Source organism: Narcine bancroftii, chromosome 12, assembly GCF_036971445.1.
Source record: "Narcine bancroftii isolate sNarBan1 chromosome 12, sNarBan1.hap1, whole genome shotgun sequence".
NCBI classification, from domain to species: domain Eukaryota; kingdom Metazoa; phylum Chordata; class Chondrichthyes; order Torpediniformes; family Narcinidae; genus Narcine; species Narcine bancroftii.
In genome coordinates, this window is record NC_091480.1 from 44243214 (window position 1) to 44262539 (window position 19326).

General features: G+C 41.3%; 1 protein-coding gene across 4 annotated transcripts in view; it reads left to right on the forward strand.

The window, feature by feature from the left end:
- The window catches only part of kdm8 (lysine (K)-specific demethylase 8), a 77779-nt gene that overhangs the window by 24385 nt on the left and 34068 nt on the right, over positions 1 to 19326 (forward strand). For 3 of the 4 annotated variants that reach the window (XM_069906321.1, XM_069906318.1, XM_069906320.1), the window contains exon 2: positions 15166 to 15814. In XM_069906321.1, coding sequence (XP_069762422.1) covers positions 15359 to 15814 — 456 coding nt within the window. In that variant the 5' untranslated portion in view covers positions 15166 to 15358. Of the gene's footprint in view, positions 1 to 10501; positions 11111 to 15165; positions 15815 to 19326 lie in introns of those variants that run through there. The other variant, XM_069906319.1, reaches the window with a different exon arrangement.

Below are 19326 nucleotides of genomic sequence, written 5' to 3' on the forward strand. Positions count from 1 at the left end.
AAAAAAAAGAATTTTTACCAGTGCCCTGAAACCTGCAAGCTGCATCACCTCAAAGGAATGAGACAGTATATTAACAGGAATACCATCACTCAGCAATCGCCAAGACAGACCAACCTGACCAGGTCTAAAACCAATGTGTTATGCCTAAACCCATGTTTCCTGAATGTTCTCAATGCTGCTCTTGCTTAGTGCCTTTTTCATTGCAATCCAACACTTTGTTATTGTGCTCTTTACTTGGCTGCGTGAAATTTAGAGATAACCTGTTGGTCTGCTCACAGAAGAACCCTTCCCACTGTATTTGGTATTTTGTGACAAGTAAACTTAACATTTTCTTGTCTGGAACTGGTATGCCCTTGAAAGGCTGAAAAGCCTCTTTTTCTGTTATACTCATTCTGTGACCTCTTCTGGTCTTCCTTCCTCCCCCCATCCCACCTCAACAATGAAAAAATATTAGCATCTTAATGTCAAATTTTTTCAATATTTTCTCATCTTGTTCTTTGCCACTCGTCTAAATGTGTATTATGTTCACTATTCCCAACTCTCCTGGCATAGTTTACCCCAGTGGTTTTCAAACTGCCCCCTAAACTCACATTTCACCTTAAGTAATCCCTATGCCATAAGTGCTCTGTGATGGGTAAGGGATTACTTAAGGCGGTCTGTGAGTGGGAAGGTAAGGTTGAGAATCACTGCTCTAGACCCAATTGTTACTGAAATATTTTGCTTGAGAAATATTGTCATTGGCCCATTTTCTTTGGAGTTTTGAAACTGTGCACATAATGATTCAGTTAGGTACAATTAAAATAGTGGTTTTCAAACTTTTTTCTTTCCACTCACATTTATGGTATTTAGAACATTTATGGTATAGGGATTACTTAAGGTGGAATGTGAATTTAGGGGGGCAGTTTGAAAATTTACTGATTTATGCTATTCAAATCTGTCATAATTTTGAACATTTCCATTAAATTTTCACTTTAAATTTCTTAACTCTTTGGATGACCATCCCAATTTAACCACTGACCCTGCATAACTGAAGTCCTGATACATGCTGTCAATCTTCTGCATTGTACCTCAACAGGCTTCTTAAAATGTAGGTTGAGCCTGACCACAATTATACAGTTTACTTTTCTGGTGTTTGAGCTCTAAACATTTATGTGTAAAGTTAGGAATCCTCAAACCTAAACTTAACTTGGCAAAATGTTCAGTTAAAAGAAAAAAAATCCATTGAATGGTACTTTACACATGCCTTTCAGGTCATCCTAATTTGCATTCCAATCAGGAGGGTAATTTTTAAGTGCAGTCACTCCAGTGATGCAGGAAATATGGTCATCAATTGTATAAACTTGTGCAAGCATGCGGATAGGAAACTAATTATAAGTAGAAATTTTACATGGACCACAAAAGCAGTTTGGACCAATGACAAGGAAATGATATCTTCAGAGTGGCTATTTGGCAAAAATGCTGACTTTCAAGACATTGTGCAAATAGATGCATAAATCATAGAGAGTAAAGACTAAGAAAGCCAACCTGCTGCAACGTGTTCATAAGACCAAAAGAAGCTTTCCACTGATGAGTTGTAATCTGGTTAGTTTCAGCTTATCATGTACATGTTAAAAAGGTTGCTAAAATCCAGTGATGGCTCAGATGTTCTTCAGCCTCTAAGGCGAGAGGATTTATTCCAATCTCTGAATTTTTTTCTTCGCAACTCCCTTGTAATCCTTTAGCCCTTTATATTCCTACTTCGTACCATCCACCCAGTGGCACTGATCTGCACCATTATAAAATGCTTCAAGCATCTGGTGATAGAACACATCAAAGCACACACCTTCCACCCCCAGAGATACTGGACCCATTTTAATTCTCCTACAGACAGAACCATTCCACTGACGATGCCATAGCCTTGACTCTCCGGTCTGTCCTGTCCCACCTGGAAAATAATGCCTTGTATGCCAAGCTACTGTTATTGACTTCAACTTGACATTTTTAAGAGCTCATAATATAATAGGAAAGATATTAGCGTGGGTAGAGCATTGGATGACTGGGAGGAAGCAGAGAGTCAGAGTACAGGGATGATATTCTAAATAAATCTGAATCTGGTTGGCTGCCAGTTGCTAGTTTTGTTTCACTGCGATTGATGTTGAGGCTGATTTTTTTTAATGTATATTAATGATTTGGATTATGGAATGAATGGTTTTGTGGCCAAGTTTGCAGATAAATTGAAGGTAGGTGGAGGAGCAGGAAGTGTTAAGGAAATAGGGAAGATGCAGCAGGACTTAAACAAATCATGAGAATGGGCAGAGAAGTGACAAATGAAATAAACTGTCAGAAATTGTTTTGTCATGCACTGTGGTATAAAAAAAATAAACAGACTTTTTTAAATGGGGAGAAAATTAAAAAATGCCAGATATAAAGGGACCTGGGAGACCTCAAGCTGGGTATCCTGAAGGTAGACTTGCATGTTGAGTTGGAGATGAAGAAGGCAAATGCAATGCTGGCATTAATTTCAAGAGGAAGAGAATATAAGCGCAGGGATGTGATGTTGAAGCTGTACAAGGGACTGATAAGACTTCCCTTGGAGTATTATGAGCAGTTTTGGGGTCCTCATTTAAGAAAGGATGTTCTGGGATTGGAGAGAATTGAGAGGAGATTGACAAGGATGATTCCAGGAATTAAAGGGTTATCATATTAAGATTGTTTGACTGCTCATTGGCCTGTATTCGTTGGAATTTAGGAGAATGAGGGGGGATCTCATAGAAACATTTTGTATGTTGAAATGTATGGACAGAGTAGATGTAGAAAGGTTGTTTCCCATGGTGGGAGAATCTAGGTCAAGAGGGGACAACTTCAGGATTGAAAGGCATCCACTTAGAATAGAAATGCGTAGGAATTTCTTCAGCCAGAGGGTGGTAAATCTGTGGAATTTGTTGTCGCAGGCAAATGTGGAGGCCATATCATTGGCTTTATTAAAGGCAGAGATTGATTGGTTCTTGATATGCCTCAAAGGATAGGGGGAGAAGGCTGGGCAGTGGGGCTAAATGGAAACATGGATCAGCTCATGATTAAATGGCAGGGCAGACTCAATGGACTGAATAGCTTATTTCTTATGAGCACACAGGAAGGACAGCTTCTCACCGAGACTCAACACCCCTCTCTGTAACTGGATTCTTGTCTTCCTACCAGAAAAACCTCAGGGCTGTGTGCTCAGCCCGCTCCTGTTCATGTTACTGCATCACCAGATCCAGCTCCAACAGAGTCATCAAGTTTGCAGATGACACAACGGTCATTGACCACATCAGCAGCAACAATGAGTCGCACCACAGAGAAGAAGTAGAAAATTTTGTGAAATGGTGTGAGAGTAACAATCTGAGTATCAACATAGACAAGGCGAAGGAGATGATCTTGAACTTCAGGAGGACCAGGAATGACAACCTTCCAATACACATCAATAGCTCAGAAGTGGAGAGAGCAGAGAGCACCAATTTCTTCAGACTCCACTTAACAAATTACCTATTGTGGAAACACATCTCCTCACTAGTCAGGAAGGCATAACATCGATTGCACTTCCTAAGAAGACTGAGGTGGACAAGGCCTCCAGCCACCATCCTGTACACTTTCTACAGGAGCTCCATTGAGAGTTTCCTGGCCAACTGCATCACAGTGTAGGTATGATTGCTGCAGAGAAATGGATCAGAGATCATCCTTCCCCCCACCCCACCCACCTTCATTGACATGATCCACCAGGATCATTGTTGAAGAGAGATCACAAAATTCTCAAGGACCCTACTATCCAGCGCATAGCCACACAGGTTGATGGGATAGTTAAGAAGGTGTTTGGGATGCTGGGCTTCATTAATAGCGGGATTGAGTACAGGAGTAGAGAGGTCATGTTTCAACTCTACAAATCTCTGGGTAAGACCAGTGTTCAATTCTGGTCACCTCACTATAGGAAGGATGTGGAAGCTTATGTAGAGGGTGCAGAGGAGATTTACCAGGATATTGCCTGGATTGGAAAATAAATCTTATGAGGCAAGGTTAGCAGAGCTGGGACTTTTCTCTTTGGAGTGTAGAAGGATGAGAGGAGTTGATTGATTATGAGAGGCTTGATAGAGTTGAGGTCCTTTGAGGTCTCGTATTCTGTACAGCCTCAGCTTTTATCTGTACAGGTTAATAATTTGTGTGAAGGAGTAGGGGTTGAGAAATCTAGATTTGCAGGTGTCACCAAGGTGGGTGGCACAATAGGTTGTAGCTGATCATAGAATGAAGGAAAATACCATCCAGTGTTCATACCGCTGGATTCCTGCAATGACTCTGAATGGAAATCGAGTGAGGAGAGAATCAAGCTTGGCCAAGGCAATTTCAGTGGCTGATCAGCCCTCCATCATTTTCTGTACTCTTTCTGTACCGCTACACCAACTGTACTGACCCCCGGTGAATGATGATTTGGATAGGTTCTACTTGTGGTGTTGCCCCAGCTCAGGTCAGTCCTGATGAGGTGAAAAGAATGAGACAAATGGACAGATTATGTGGTATTGCCTGTGTTTTGTAAGGGAAGGTTGTTAGAAGCTCTCAACAAACTTCAAATTACATTGTGTTATATTTCTTTAACCAACAATTCACTTATTAACATTTTAAAAAGTGCAAATGGACAGCAGTTTTTAATTTTATTACTTCTAGGCCATGTACAGAAACTCCTTTACACATGAGCTAATTGGATTTGCCTTGCCTAATTGTGACAGCTGGTTAATATTCACTGAACAGCCAGAAACAGCCACCCAGGGATGAATTAGCTACAAATGAAATACAAACAAACAGATGCTGTCACTTAAAAAGTCAATTCATCTCAGAAAAAAAACGAGTACTTAAATCTTATATTCAGATTCTTTCAACATGCATGCCTGCTGCAGCTTTTAACAAGATTTAGAAAAATAATGACTGTGCATTTTCAAAATGTGCCCAGATTCATTTAAAGTAGAATTTGAATGTGATTACACAGAAAGATGGGGAATAGATCTTTCATGTTTTATATCCCATACTTCATTAATATCAGAATATTATGATTCAATGAAGAGGATCTTAATAGGACGGAAGTCTCAGCAGTATTTGGCTTTGCCTGTGTACGCTTTGAGTTCAGATAGGAATACCAACCTTTTTTAAAAATATCTTGTTGGGTTTTAAGGATCTTGTGCCTGAATGGAGAAAAGAAAACCTTCTATGACATTTTCTATGACCTTGATAATATCTTTGGTTGGAATGAGGAAATTCATTAAATAACTAGCTTCCAACGTTGAATTTACTTGTTTAGTGACATTTTCATCAGTCCTGCTGTAAGACTGATGATGATCAAGCGCACACCAGTCTGATCATCCATTGACTCGAGTCCCACATGAATGTGACTGGGCACTCAAGTCCTGCAGTAAGATTGGAGTCACTGAACCTAGAATAAAATAAACTGAGATAATCAAGACTTAATGTTTCAATGGTCAATTTTCACTTGCTTAAAATTACTTGTTTTCCTTTGAAAAAATGTTTGGAACTAAACCTTGATGTTATTTCCCAGTACTTGCCCATATCCTTTTGTAAAAAATCCAATCGTAATTAGATCACCAAGTAATGCTATTTCACATTGCAATTACTCATCAGAAGGAGAATTTACTTTCATTCTGAATCGATGCGAAGTTAATTTTCTAAACCCTGATATTCGATCCACAGCATGAAAGAGTTTTTGATCAGAGCCACATAGGCTCTAGATTCTGCATTAGTCTGAGTAATCTGCATTCAATTGAATGGCATTACATGAAGTGTTTGTGGGGGGTGGGAGGGGGAAGAGGTCCACTTTACCTTATAATCTGTGAGTAGGCAGGTTTTTTTACTCCCCATTATTGCTGAGCAATCTTTTCTAAAAGATATGTATGGAATAAAATTTAATATAAATGCAATATTTTATAAATTTAATTTTTTAAAATGTATACATACTGCACAGTTACAGGCAATTTAGGACCACGTGTCCATGGTGCTCAATTTATACCTAATTAACCTAAACATCCAGTACAGTGTAGAAAACCGGAGCTTCTGGAGACCCGGGGAGAATGTACAAACTGCTTACAGTCCTTATTGCTGGCACTGTAAAGGCATTGCACTAACCACTAAGCCAATCGTGATTTTCTATACATCATGGTGTCTAAAAGCATATTACCAGTGTTGTTAAACTAGTACTGCCTCTTTCGGTGCTTTTACAGAGCAAACAAAGGAAATAGCTTAGTGATTAGCGCAACACTGTTACAGCGCCAATGATTAAGACCGGGGTTCAAATCCTGGGGCGCTCCAGTTTCCTCCCACCCTTCAAAACGTACCGGGAGTTCTAGGTCATTGGACGTAATTGGGCAGCATGGGCTTGTGAGCCAAAAGGGCCCATTTCCTTGCTGTACGTCAAAAAAAGGTTGTTTTTAAATTTAAAAAAATTTAAAATTATTTTTCTGTATTTTGTGAATATGGTAATAAGTAGAATATTGCATCTTAACATTGTTGAAAAGGGAAAATAAAGCAGCATTAATAGATACTACTCTTAGCTGGCATAATTCAACTGATCTCATGTTCTTAACCAGTCTTACCAGATTCAAAGTGAGAATGTTAATGATTGAACAGCATCAACTGATTTCTTTTGGAAATCTTTTCACATAAATGGTACCGGAAGTGTGAACTGTGTTTCCTAACTCCCTCCTGAATAGCCAGGAGTTGATTTTAAATTATATCCCTTTCACTCACCTGCCTGCAGAAATATCTCCATCTCGGGAGACAAGCTTTCCACCAACATATACCACACTCTCTAACTCTCACAACTATCTGGACTATACTTTTTTACACCCTGTCCCCTGCAAGGAATCCATCCCCTTCTCTAAATTTCTCTGTCTCCACCGCATCTGTTCTCAAGATGGTCTTCCAGTCCAGATCTTCCTTTTTTTAATATATTTTATTTAATATTCCATACATGCAGTAACAACAATTGTTATTCTACAATATCAAAGAGAAACAAATTGATTGCATACATGATAGATTTCATCCCAAACCAAAAATCCCCTACCTCCTACCCAACAACCCCCCCCAAAAAATAAACACTATATTTATCTTACAAAGTAAAAAAAAAATGTATAAAAAAGAAAAAAAGAGGTCTTTGGAGAGGATATCATGCAGTACATTTCATCAGTTCTGACATAAACTTAAAGAGAAGAAATCCACAGGGCTAGAGGAATAGAAAGGATATCACTACGTTTAATCCCATTATTTGAATAAACAGGCCTAAAATTTGTAAATATATAAAATATTCATTTCCTAAATTATAGGTAAATTTTTCCAAAAGAATACAACTTTGAATTTCAGCATGACCTTTGGCAAAGTTAAAGATATATCCGATTTCCAAGTAATCACAATACATTTTCTCGCTAATGCTAATTTCCAGTCCAGATCTTCAGAAATGTCTGCCTCCTTCCATAAACGTGGCTTCCCCTCCACCTCTATCAACTCAGGTCGCTCCACCTCCTCTGTGAAGGCAATGCCACTGAAAGCAGCTGCAAAGCGGCGGGCTGATGATGTTGTAATAACGTCTCCAGCCCGCAACCCAGGAGCACGATTTTTAAAATCATATAGTTAATATAGCTAATTATGTTACGCAGCAGATCTGCCTAAGTCTGCTTGAACAGATCTCCACTAGCACATCCTAGCTCCTTTTTGGTCACCATTTTGGGTATAGGCCACTTTCCCTTTTTGGCGCAGTGTTTGACATCATGGCGACGAGCGGCACTACTGCACCACTCGCCCTGCTTCCCTCAGGTCCAGAAGACGGCTCCTGATGCTGCTGAGTTGAACGCAACTCGGTCGGCCTTATAGGCATTCTCCATAAAAAGGTAAATCCACCTTTTCATTTCATGTTGAGTCAGCTTTAATGTGGATTTACACCATAAAAAAGCCTATGGAATTCAGATCTAATTTACATAACCCTTGTTCATTAATTTAACCTTTGGAGTCTTGTTTATATTCCAGAGAACCTCCACCCTCTGCCCTCCAAGACCTTTGTATTGTGCACAGAACTTTACACAGAACTCAGTGTTGTTAAAGCAGAGCTTTGTGAATTTCTAATGAATGATGTGGTGGGAGCTAAGAATGCAGCAGCAGTTGTCTAGAAAAAGCTGAGGCTTACTCAAGGTACTTCTTGGTTCTATTTGAAACAGCACAAAGACAAGAATTCCCACACTGGGAATTGAAAACAAGTTATGCCATAAAAATGTAATCACAAGCCTGTCTGCTAAGGTAGAAATTTACATGTCCAATATGTGCACAAGAAGATTCTAAAAATATTAAAATAGATGACCAGATAATCCGTTCAGGGGCATTTAACTGAGGAATAAATAACATCAGGTACACTAGGAGCAGACTTGTTTTTCCAAACTGCTGTGGGATTTTTGTTTTCCAACTACCAGAGAGGGCTTATGTAGCCTTGGTTTAATGTCTCAAAGGAAATGGGGTATCTCCAAAAGTGCAGCACTCTTTCAGTGCATCACTGCAGTGTTGCACTCTTCTTTCAACAGCATCCTAAACAGATCGAGAGTGCTACCCTTCAGCTTTGCTGCACTGTACTGGCAGCTGGCCGACTGACATTCGTGCATAAAGAACGGACAAGGTTTCACTGCCAAAGAACAAGCACCCTGGAGGGCATCACAGCTGGAACCAGAACCTAACATTGCTTTCCATTTGGCAGAATTTCTTAAAAAATGACTGAGACCATCGATCAGGGCATATTTCTTCAGTGTTGAAGTAAATGGCACATGAACAGCTTTACTTTTTACATTTTTTAAATATTTTAATTTAGACATTCAGCAACAGGCCAATTCATCCCTACGAGTCTGTGCCGCCCAATTTACACCCCATTAACCTATACCCCCAGTACGTTTTTTTTTAGGGAGAGAGGAAACTGGAGCCCTTGGAGAAAACCCACACAGACATGGAAGAACGTACAAACTCCTTACATCCAGGTCTGGTCCCAACCGCTGGCGCTATACCAAATTTCACATTTATCTGTTGCATTATACCTAAAAGGATTCTTCTGATAGCAGTCTAACAGATTTACTCTAACATACGTTCAATTGTATCAAATAGAAGAACATGAACGCAATTATAGAGTATAGAGTTACAATGAATAAAAATGTCAATGAACATCAAGGAATGGCAGTATGATTGCACTGTTGAGTTCATTCAGGAGCCTGATGGCTCCTTACAATCTTGAGCTGAGCAGCTCCCATACCATGTGGTGATGCATCCAGCAAGTATGCTTTCAATAGTGCATCTGTAGAAGTTGTTAAGGGATAAAGGGGACTTGCCAAACTTCCATATCTTCCAAGAAAGTAAAGGAATTGGTGGTGGTTTCTTGACTATCACATCAACTTGCTTTGTCCAGGATATGATACTAGAGATATTTATTCCTAAGCTATCCACTTTTCCCACCTCAGCACCATTGATGTTAGTAAGGATGTGGACTCTTCCCCATCTTTTGAAGTCAATGATCATCTTCTTTGCCTTTTTGATGCTGAGATAGATATTCTCTTGGCACCATGCCACTCGATCTTCAACCTTCATGTTGTATCCTGTTTCATCATAGCCCACTACTGTGGTGGTGTTGGTAACTTTTCAGATGGATTTCAAACATTTTTTGGTTATACTGTCATGGATGAGGAGCACTGGTGTTGAATGTGATCATGAAGTAGATGTTGTTGCTAATCTTCTTTGATTATAGTCTGTCAGACAGGAAGTCAAGGATGCAGTTGTAGAGACATACCTTGTGAAGATCAGACTTTGATTTCTTGTAGAAGACCAGATCTCTTGACTTGAGCTGCAAATCGATTTTGTGATTCATCTGAGGTGGGAAAGTGGAATTTCTTGCCAGTTCTGCTACCACAGCAGCTATGTAATGGAACAAACTACAGTGTCCTTGGTATGGATGCATCTGGGACAATAATTTTAATAAGTGGAATGTAGTCTTTCTTGTTAGTTCAGAGAACATGTACCATATATACGCATGTAATAGTCGATATTGTGTAAAAGTTGACCCCCTATTTATGGCCCTCACCACTCACCCACTCGAGCTCCCGACAGCCCACCTGAGCTCTCACCTTTTTTCATTTTGGCTCCAGCTCTCCAACCATCTAAGTTCTCTTGCCTAGGCCCTGGCCGTCTGCCCATCCGAGTCCCCGACTCTCTGACTGCTGTCTCTGCCTAGGCCCCGGTCACCTGCCCACCAGACCACCTGACACCCCGACCATGAACCCTCACCTCAGCCGCCCACCCATCCGAGCTCCCGATACCCTAAACATGAACTTACTATACAGACCCGGCCTTCTGAATTCCTGATGGTTTGAATGGCACCGGTTCTTACCATGGTCAAAAGTAATATGTATGTAATAGTTGACCCCCTAAATTTTATTCTAAAAATTGGTCCCTAAAATTCAACTATTAACCAAGTATATTGTCCTATGTGGTACTGAGGGTTAAGATTTCAGACCAGGAAGGTTTCAACTTCACTTCTGTTATTTTGATCTTGACTATTTTCTGCAGAACCTGAGGCAGCCAAAGAAAATGACTGAAATTATCCCTTCTAATTGCTAAGCTGTGTGTATGTGAACTTGGAGAGGAATGAGTCCATCTGAGACTTCCATCTGTTAGAGGTGGCAGACACCCTGACCCCACTTTCTCTAGGCACCTGTTGAGTAAACAGTAAGGACCTTTATGGGAAGCCATTGCAGTTCATCAAGCAAAGTACCAACTCTGACTCTAGGAGATGAAAACATCAGGGATTCAGAGCAAAAGGGAAAGTTCCATATTCTGACCAACACACGACATTTGTAATACTGTGTTTCTTCAAACAACCTCCTCCTCTACACCACATCCTGAATGTTCAATTTTAAGCAAGTTCTGTTTGATTAAACGATTGCAATCTTGAGCATGTTGCAAGTTGCAGAATAAATGAAGCACTCAAATCAAGAGAAGGTCAAACTTATTAGAATATACCAGGAACATACGGTGAAGAACATCTGCTTATCCTGCATTGCAATTGGAAGTGTCATGCAAGGTAGGCAAACAAATGTAGACATTAATAGTCCACTCACGAAAAGGAATAGATATAACAAATTCTCAGCTCACTTGACAAGCCAATTTTGTATTATTTATTTGGTGAGGTTTTTTTTGCCAATTAGGGTCTGGTTGCATGCTAGATCTTCAGCAGTACTCTGTCAGCCTCAAACACACTCTGGTTCAGTTTCACGTGAGCTTGGTACTAACTAGTTTTCTTGTTCAGCTATGCCAACCTCACAACTTAACCCCATCCTGCTAAAGCATCTGCAAAGGTAGCAGTGAGATTCCATTTTCCATATCATTCCCTACTGCAGATTTAAGCCATGAATTGCTGTTAGTTGTATTCTCGGGATTCAGATTCACTTGAAATTATGTTGAGACAGATCCTAACTTGAACAAACCCCTTCTCAAATCAGAAAACAGCCTGTCAGCACCGCTGGAGTGTCTTGGTATGAGGGACTGTGCAGAAAGTAACCCTGTCTCAAGATGCACATTATTGTCCATGTAATCATTCCATTAACTTTTCAGAAGCTAGTTTTATGATGTAGTTAGGTAATATGTTGCTTAATGGTGGAGATTTGCTGAATTGCTTCATAATCCTAATTGCTATAAAGGGAACTGTTCCACTGTTATGGATGTGTTGCTGTTTTCATGGTTTATAGGCAGTGAAAGAGGTTGGAGCACAATCTCACACACTATATTATGAATGGGAAGGTCCCTCCACTCATCATTCTGGACCCAAAAACTTAGATTTGATGTGGGAATTTCAAATGATGTCTTTCTTCCTCTGAAAATTATAGTGAGAAATTATTCAGTTATGTGACTTCAATATAATGCTTTCAGATGCACTTTGTTTCTTATTTCCGTCCCTCATAAAAATCATTAAAAAGTTCTCTCAGTAGTCTATACCGTAACATTACCAGTAAAATATTCTCTGCAGCTTGCACTGTGGTAATCCTTTAATAATACCCTCTCGCTGTAAAACTGCCTGGTGGGCCATCATTGTAACACTCTGAACCATACTTTTTGCGACTACCTTCCCTCATTGTCTGATGGATCTTCACTTTGACATGGCGAGTGAGGTAATGTTTAACTTATCCTCACTCTAGCATGCACTCAGACTGATTGCCATTATAATTAGCTAACAAGAGTGGAGTCTCTGGCAGAATCAAACGACCATGCCATTGAGATGAAATCTTTTTAACACAATGGTTGATTGGCCAAATTTTCCTCTGCTTTTCTTTTAAAAATAACCCCGCCAGTGCCAGCCGTCCTCAGAGCCTGACTAGTCTTCCTTTCTTGACCTATGAAGTGTCATAACTTTAAAACTATGGATGTTGATTGTTTCTGAATGAGCAGGGTTATCAATACGTAGTTGGGATATTATGTTTAAAACTCCTTTCATATCTTGAGCATTTAATCCAAGCCAACACTTCATGTTCTTACTGTGGGAGTGCTGCATTGTCAGTAATGCTGCCTTTCAAATGACATCTCCAAGGCCCAAGCTGACCTTTCATGGGATGCAGAAGGGCCTTTGATGAGGGAATGGAGCTAATGCTCCTGGCATGTTTGGTTCTTGTTGATGTATTTACCAACTGAATTGACTACAATCTCTGTTAGTTCAGCTTGTCAAGGCTTTTAGTTGTCACTTTACCTTTTATATTTGTTTCAAATTGTGAAGATCAATTAAATTGGTGCAGACTGGTATGTCAGCAATATTACTGCTTTTACCAGTGGATAATAACTGTCAGGTCATTCTCTATACACTAGAGAGAAATCAACATGCCACTACTCCCAAATCGCAGACCAGCTGCCAAGCTCAGCAGATTGAAGCAGAGAAAGAGTGATGGTGAGAAACTGGCTGCAATCCTAAAGTAGGGAGAAAGAAAGCAAAAGGTAGAAATAGGTTTAGATTTGAACTCCTCCATGTTTCATCTCCAAGTGGAACAGGTGAGCAAGCCCATCGGAAAAATTACAGGTTTAACTTGTTAGTAGGGAAGTAGAGTTAAATATTACATATGGGATCTCTCATGAATGTCAACCATTCTTGTCAACCAGTAATAAATAATAAACGCTCTAAAGAAAGATGGTATGCTCAAGTCTCATTGTGTGGCTTTGGCAAAACTATCTTCTGGACAAGAGGTAAAAAATCAAAAATCCTCAATTTGAAGAAGGAGCAAGGACATCGAACATGCTGTATTCTCCCAAATCAGGCTGCATCTTACCTTGAATTTTACCTCTCTGTTACTGGATTCTGGACTTCTTAACAGAAAGCCTTTCAGGGTTGAAAGCAGAACATCACGCTGACCACTGGGGTACCTCAGGGCGGTGTGCTTAGCCCACTCCTGTTCACACTACTGATCCAAGACTGTATCGCCAGATCCAGTTCCAGCAGAGTCATCAAGTTTGCAGATGACAAGATGGTAGTTGGCTTCATCAGCAACAACGATGAGTCGCACTACAGAGAAGAGGTGGAAAATCTTGTGTTATGATGCAAGGATAACAAGCTGAGTTTCAATATAGATAAGAAAAAGATTGTGCATTTCAGGAGGACTAAGGTCAACCACCCTCCACTACATATCAATAACTCTGTGGTGGAGAGTACAGAGGATCAGGTTCCTTGGAATCCACTTAAGTAGTGACCTATCGCGGACACTTGACATCTCCTCATTTGTCAGGAAGGCGCAACTGCGACTGCACTTCCTGAGAAGGCTACCGGTTGCTTTAGACTTGAATTGGAGGTTAAACCTCAAGGTCATAAGAGCAGCAGAGAGGATTACTGGGGTCTCCTTCCTCTCCCCCCCCCCCCCACCCAATCGACGTGATTTACCAGAACCCTTAAGGACCCCTATCATCCTGCACATTGCTTCTTCCAGCTACTCCCATCGGGAAAGATACAGAAGTATCAGAGCCAGAACCACCAGGCTGAGAAACAGCCTCTTCTCATAGATAGTGACAATGCCGAATGACTGATGAACTGCTCATAGAAATCCTCCGAGAATCTATTATTATTTCACAATTATATATACGTTTGCTTGTTTTTACACCGAGGACTGAAGAATGCAGTTTCATCCAGTGATAATTTACAATTGTATGATAATAATGAATGTGAACACTGGCACAATACCAAAGTAGATCTGATGAAGGTCACAAATGATAAACCACGTAATGGTGACAATTAATTTATTTGTCCTTCTCCTTCACAACCTGTTTCAGCCTTTGTTGAATTTTGTTGTAGAACACTTCTTGGTAGTGCCTTCAGATCCTGCAAGATTACATCTCGCATTCCCCTCATTAGGCCCCTGCTGCATTTGCCACTTTGGTGTGGACCAGATTACCAATGTTCCTGCAATCCAGATGCAGCTATTTACTTGCTGGATGTTGGATACCTCTGCCTGCTGCTCCTGGAGAACTGCTAGATACTTTGTCACATTTGACCAAGAATTGACTTTTGGATTGTGTATCTGTTGCTAAAGTCTCCTGTGTCTACCTCTTAACTGGAACTCTGCTGCTAAATTCATTGTATGCTTTAACTGCCTTAAAACCTAGCTGACATTCCATCTCAACATTTCAACATTGCACAACTCTGCCATTCTGCTGGCCTTGTGGAACTTGCACCCCATCCCACTCTTCAGTTTGCTGCTCTACATTGGCAATTGGCTCAACATTGCCTCGTTCTTCATAGCTCATTAGAATTCTTTGGCCTTTTACCTTTCCAATGTCTCACACCTCCTCCAATCATGTAGTCTGCAATGATATCCAATTTCTTCATATGTGAACACTTGTATACCTCCAAATATATTTGCTGTGCAATTGGTAACAAAATTCTTTGTGTCTATTCACCATTTTCCTCTTTTAAGGTGTTCCATACAACCAATTAGTTTGACAATTTGGGTCAAGTTAGTGTTTGTTTTTGTTTGATAATGCTTCTTTGAAATGCTTTAGGATAAAGTTGCTGCTTTGAAACTGCTATATTGTTAAATTAAGATTTCCTGTTTTTCTTACTTTAATAAAAAACATTATTGACAAATGTTTTTCTTGTTTTTTTTTTAGAATCATCCTCAACTAGTATCCAGTAAGCCAGTAAAGAAAAGGACAAGTGTTTCTGCTTCAATCTTTGTCTTCCTCTTCTCAGACAATAGATCAAAAACAGAAAAAAATTCTTTGCAGGTTGAATCAACTCCAAGTTAAAAACAGTTGGTCAACTACTCACAGAACCTACAAAGTCAGAGAAAGTCATCAGAAGATGCTCTCTGTCTGGGCCGAAGCAATGGCAGTCTTGCCACCCAAATTAGAGGATATAAATTTGGACTTCAACAAAATGGTGAATGAGAGTCTTGTTTTCTTAATAAGGCAGACAGCAGAATTACTTTATGAAGGCCAGAACATTGCCAAATGTATGCAGCTCAGTCAGAATATCATAGACTTCTCTTGGGAGAAGCTCAACATCGGAACTTGGAGGGATGTGGATAAGGAGTGGAAGAGAGTCTTCTCATATGGCTGCCTCTTTAAGGCTGTCTGCCTGTGCAAGGGGGGATCAGCAGTTAGAGAAGCAATAAAAACATGTGACAAAGGATTGTTGATGGGGGCTGCCATCATGGACAATGTTCTCATCAGATTGGTTAAGGTCCTTCAGAATCACAATAATTCAAAGAAGAGAGCTTTAGAAGATGTTGGATCCCATCAAAATTCAAGCCAAAAGGTAACTGTTTTCACACTTTTTATGGACTTGCTCTGGGTCTTTTACTTTTAAAATCTGGGCAGTTAAACAAATGTTTCAGATTTCTTTTGATCTGTTTAAAACACAGAAGGAAATGTCCTGGAGTGTCTTGATTTGGAATAGGATGGGGTGGTGGGGTGTAAGTCTGCCGCAAAAGCAGATGAGCTTGGACTAGTTTCAAGCCAGTTCCTTGTGCCAAAAATTGAAGGCACAATGCTCATAATTCAACACTAATTGGCTATAAAGCGATGAGAGGGATAAAAATGATGGCTGGTGTGGGAAATTGAATTTTGAAACAACCAACTTGCTGCCTGAGGCATTAGCAGTTTCCACGCCTTCAGATTATTTTTTTAAAACATTTCTCTCTGGACCCCAGGGTGATGTGGGCTGTTATATAGCTGAAAGGCGAGGGAAATAACCTGATTTATCAATCCATGTTAATCTGTTACCAGACGTTAAGGGTTAAATGCTGTGATTAGGGAGGATCCCATCTCCTATTTACAATTGCAGATTCCAGGACTAGAATTGAAAAAAATCTAACAGGAATCATGTGTTCAAGTTCATTTATCATCCAGTTGTACCAGTGCAAACCGAAGAAACAATGTTCTTCGCTCCAAAGTTCAAAACAGTGTAAACCCCCCCCCCCCCAACAGACAATACAGAACATATATTTAAAATAAATATTATTACTAAATAGTGGAGTGGCAAAAGTTGTGCAAGTGTTGTACTGAAGTGCACTGGGCATAAAGATATCAATGCTGGTCAGCAAGGCTGATGGAATTTCCTGAACTAACGACCCCTTGCTGGCAGATCTGTGAAATGACTGTTGCTCTACCTCACATTGGATAAAGGACAAGCTCTCTTTCCTTCTCTCACTGGCAGTCACTTGAGTTGAGGATGACTTACTGTGGGGGCTGACAAAGCCATTGTGATGTGGATGAGGCAGATGATGCCTTGTGGAATATGTGCTGACGAAGCAGTAAAATCCTGCAAGCTCCTGGCAGATCCTCTCTTCCTATAACATACTGCAGTTAGTCAGGCCGAATCGCCACCCCAGTCATCCGACACAAGGTGGCGTGGGCCCTCCTTCCCTTCCGAGGAGAACCTCTAGTTAGTGACATGCGTTGCCCGGGGAACAGCGCCGCTTCTGTGTTGCGTGCCGCTGGACGGGGGGGGGGGGGGGCGGGGTTGACACCACGACACGCTGATGTCACTTCCTAAGGCTAGCGCACCCCTCACAGGAAGTGGGCGGTCTCCTTGAGCAGTGCAAGTAATTCAAAATAAAGTTCAGTTACTGGTTCACCTCGTGCTGTGTGGACATCTCTCATTTCGGTAGCGCTGCCATTAGCAAACGCTACAGTGGTGACCCCAACGTTGGAACCCACCTCGAATGCGACAAAATGCAGGATGCTACTACCGCTACAGTCACAATGGCTGCGACCAATGCTGTGGGCATGTATTTGCCGTCCTTCTGGGCAAATCAGCCAAGGAATTGGTTACAACTGGCTGAATCACAGTTCCAGGTCAGAGGCATTGTCTCGGAGAATACCAAGTTCTGGCATGCCCTGGACGCCGCTACCACAGCCAAAGTAAGCTCCTTCATGGAAAATCCTCTAATGGAGCAATTCTGGCATTTCCTCCTCAAATCCCTGGAACTCTGCCAACACGAGTGCGCAGTCCGCATCCTGAATATGCAAGGCCTGGGCTCATGGTGGGCTCAATGGTGGCCTTAGCAGACTGACATACAAACTGTTTCTTGTTTGAGGCCCTGTTCCTCTCCAAGCTACCAGTGCACATTTCCTCAGCAATATCTGACATAGATTTCAGCACCCCACACCTGGTAGCCAAGGAAGCAGACAGACTTTTCCTCACCTGGTGCAGCACCATTTTGACCATATTGGCCCGCTCCTGTGAGTCAAAGTATGCGGTATGTATTCACAGTAATCAACCGTTCTACCCGTTGGCCGGAAGCGATACCCCTGCCCACATGCAATACAGAGGCTTGGGCCAGAGCTTTCTTGTCCATTTGGGTCGCATGCTTTGGAGTCCCGACCCACATCACCTCAGACCGAGGGGCCCAGTTCACATCCTCACTCTGGGCCAACCTAGCCAAGTTCTGCGGCAATCAGTCACACCACACCAAGGCCTACCATCCTCAGGCAAACAGCCTCGTTGAACGTTTCCACCGCCACCTAAAAGCAGCCCGGAAAGCTCGACTACAAAGCGCTAATTGGATGGAGGAACTCCCATGGGTGCTGTGAGGAATTTCTACAGCTACAATTCCACCGAATTTTGTTCAGCGAGGACAGCAAGGAACACCCCTACAATGCCCCTACGAAGGCCCATTCATGCTGTTGCAGCGCGACAGTGTCGTTTTCACCTTGGACATTGATGGGCGGCAGGATGGGTTTACCCATCCTCAAGACAGCACATCTGGACTCAGGCCAGCCCGTCCCGGATCCCCAGGTCAGACACAGAGGCCACCCACTCAAAGACAGTACGGTAACTTGCTTAATGGGCAGCAGTGATTCTGGGGGAAAGGGTTGGTGTAGGGGACAGTGCTGCTTCCGTGTTGCATCCTGCTGGACGTGGGGTGATGCCGCGATGTACTGATGTCACTTCCTAAGGCCAGCGCGCCCCTTACAGGAAGTTGGCAGTCTCGAGCAGTGCAAGTAATTCAAAATAAACTTGTTACTGGTTCACCTCGTGGTGTGTGGATGTCTCTCATTTTGGTGACACTGCCGTTAGCAGACACTACAATACCACTGCTCTATTCTCACTATATTCCAACACTTTCCATGTTACTAATATTTCACTTTTAAATCTTTTTTCTCTTGTGTGGTGCTAACTGATCTTCCTCATTGTAATCCTATATTCTGTAACTTGTGATCTTTACACTGGTGTATGAATGCTAAATATAATAGATAATCTGTCGCAGAAGAGCCCTTTGTATTGTACTAGGTATTTGTGATCAATAAACCTAAACTGAAATGAAACCATTTCATCCATCATATCTATGCCAGTCACAAATAATAGCCACCCGGCCTAATTCCACCTAGTAGCTCTTGGTCTGCAGCTGTGAAGAACCAGCTCTTGGTCTATATCCAAGTATTTTGTAAGTGTGATTGGGTTTTCTACCTTGACAGCGAGTTCTATCCTCTGACAACACTCTGGATGAAATAAAAATATCCTCTTTAATCCTACACTCCCTGGTTTTGACCTCTCTGTTTTTTTTCCTAGTTATTTTATATTGGAGCCTCATTGGTTTATATGTATCTATTATCTCTTCTTGACCTCATCTGTTCCAAAGAATACAATCCTAGTTTATTTGGTCTTTCCTCAGAGGTGTAATTTTCCAATCTTGGCAACCTCCTTATAAATCTCCTTTGCACCCTCTCTTTTTGCAATGTAGCGTCCAAATCCATGATCAGTATCCAAGGTACAGTCTGGCCAGTGTTCTAATTAGTTCTTGCAAACCTTCCATGTTTTCAAAT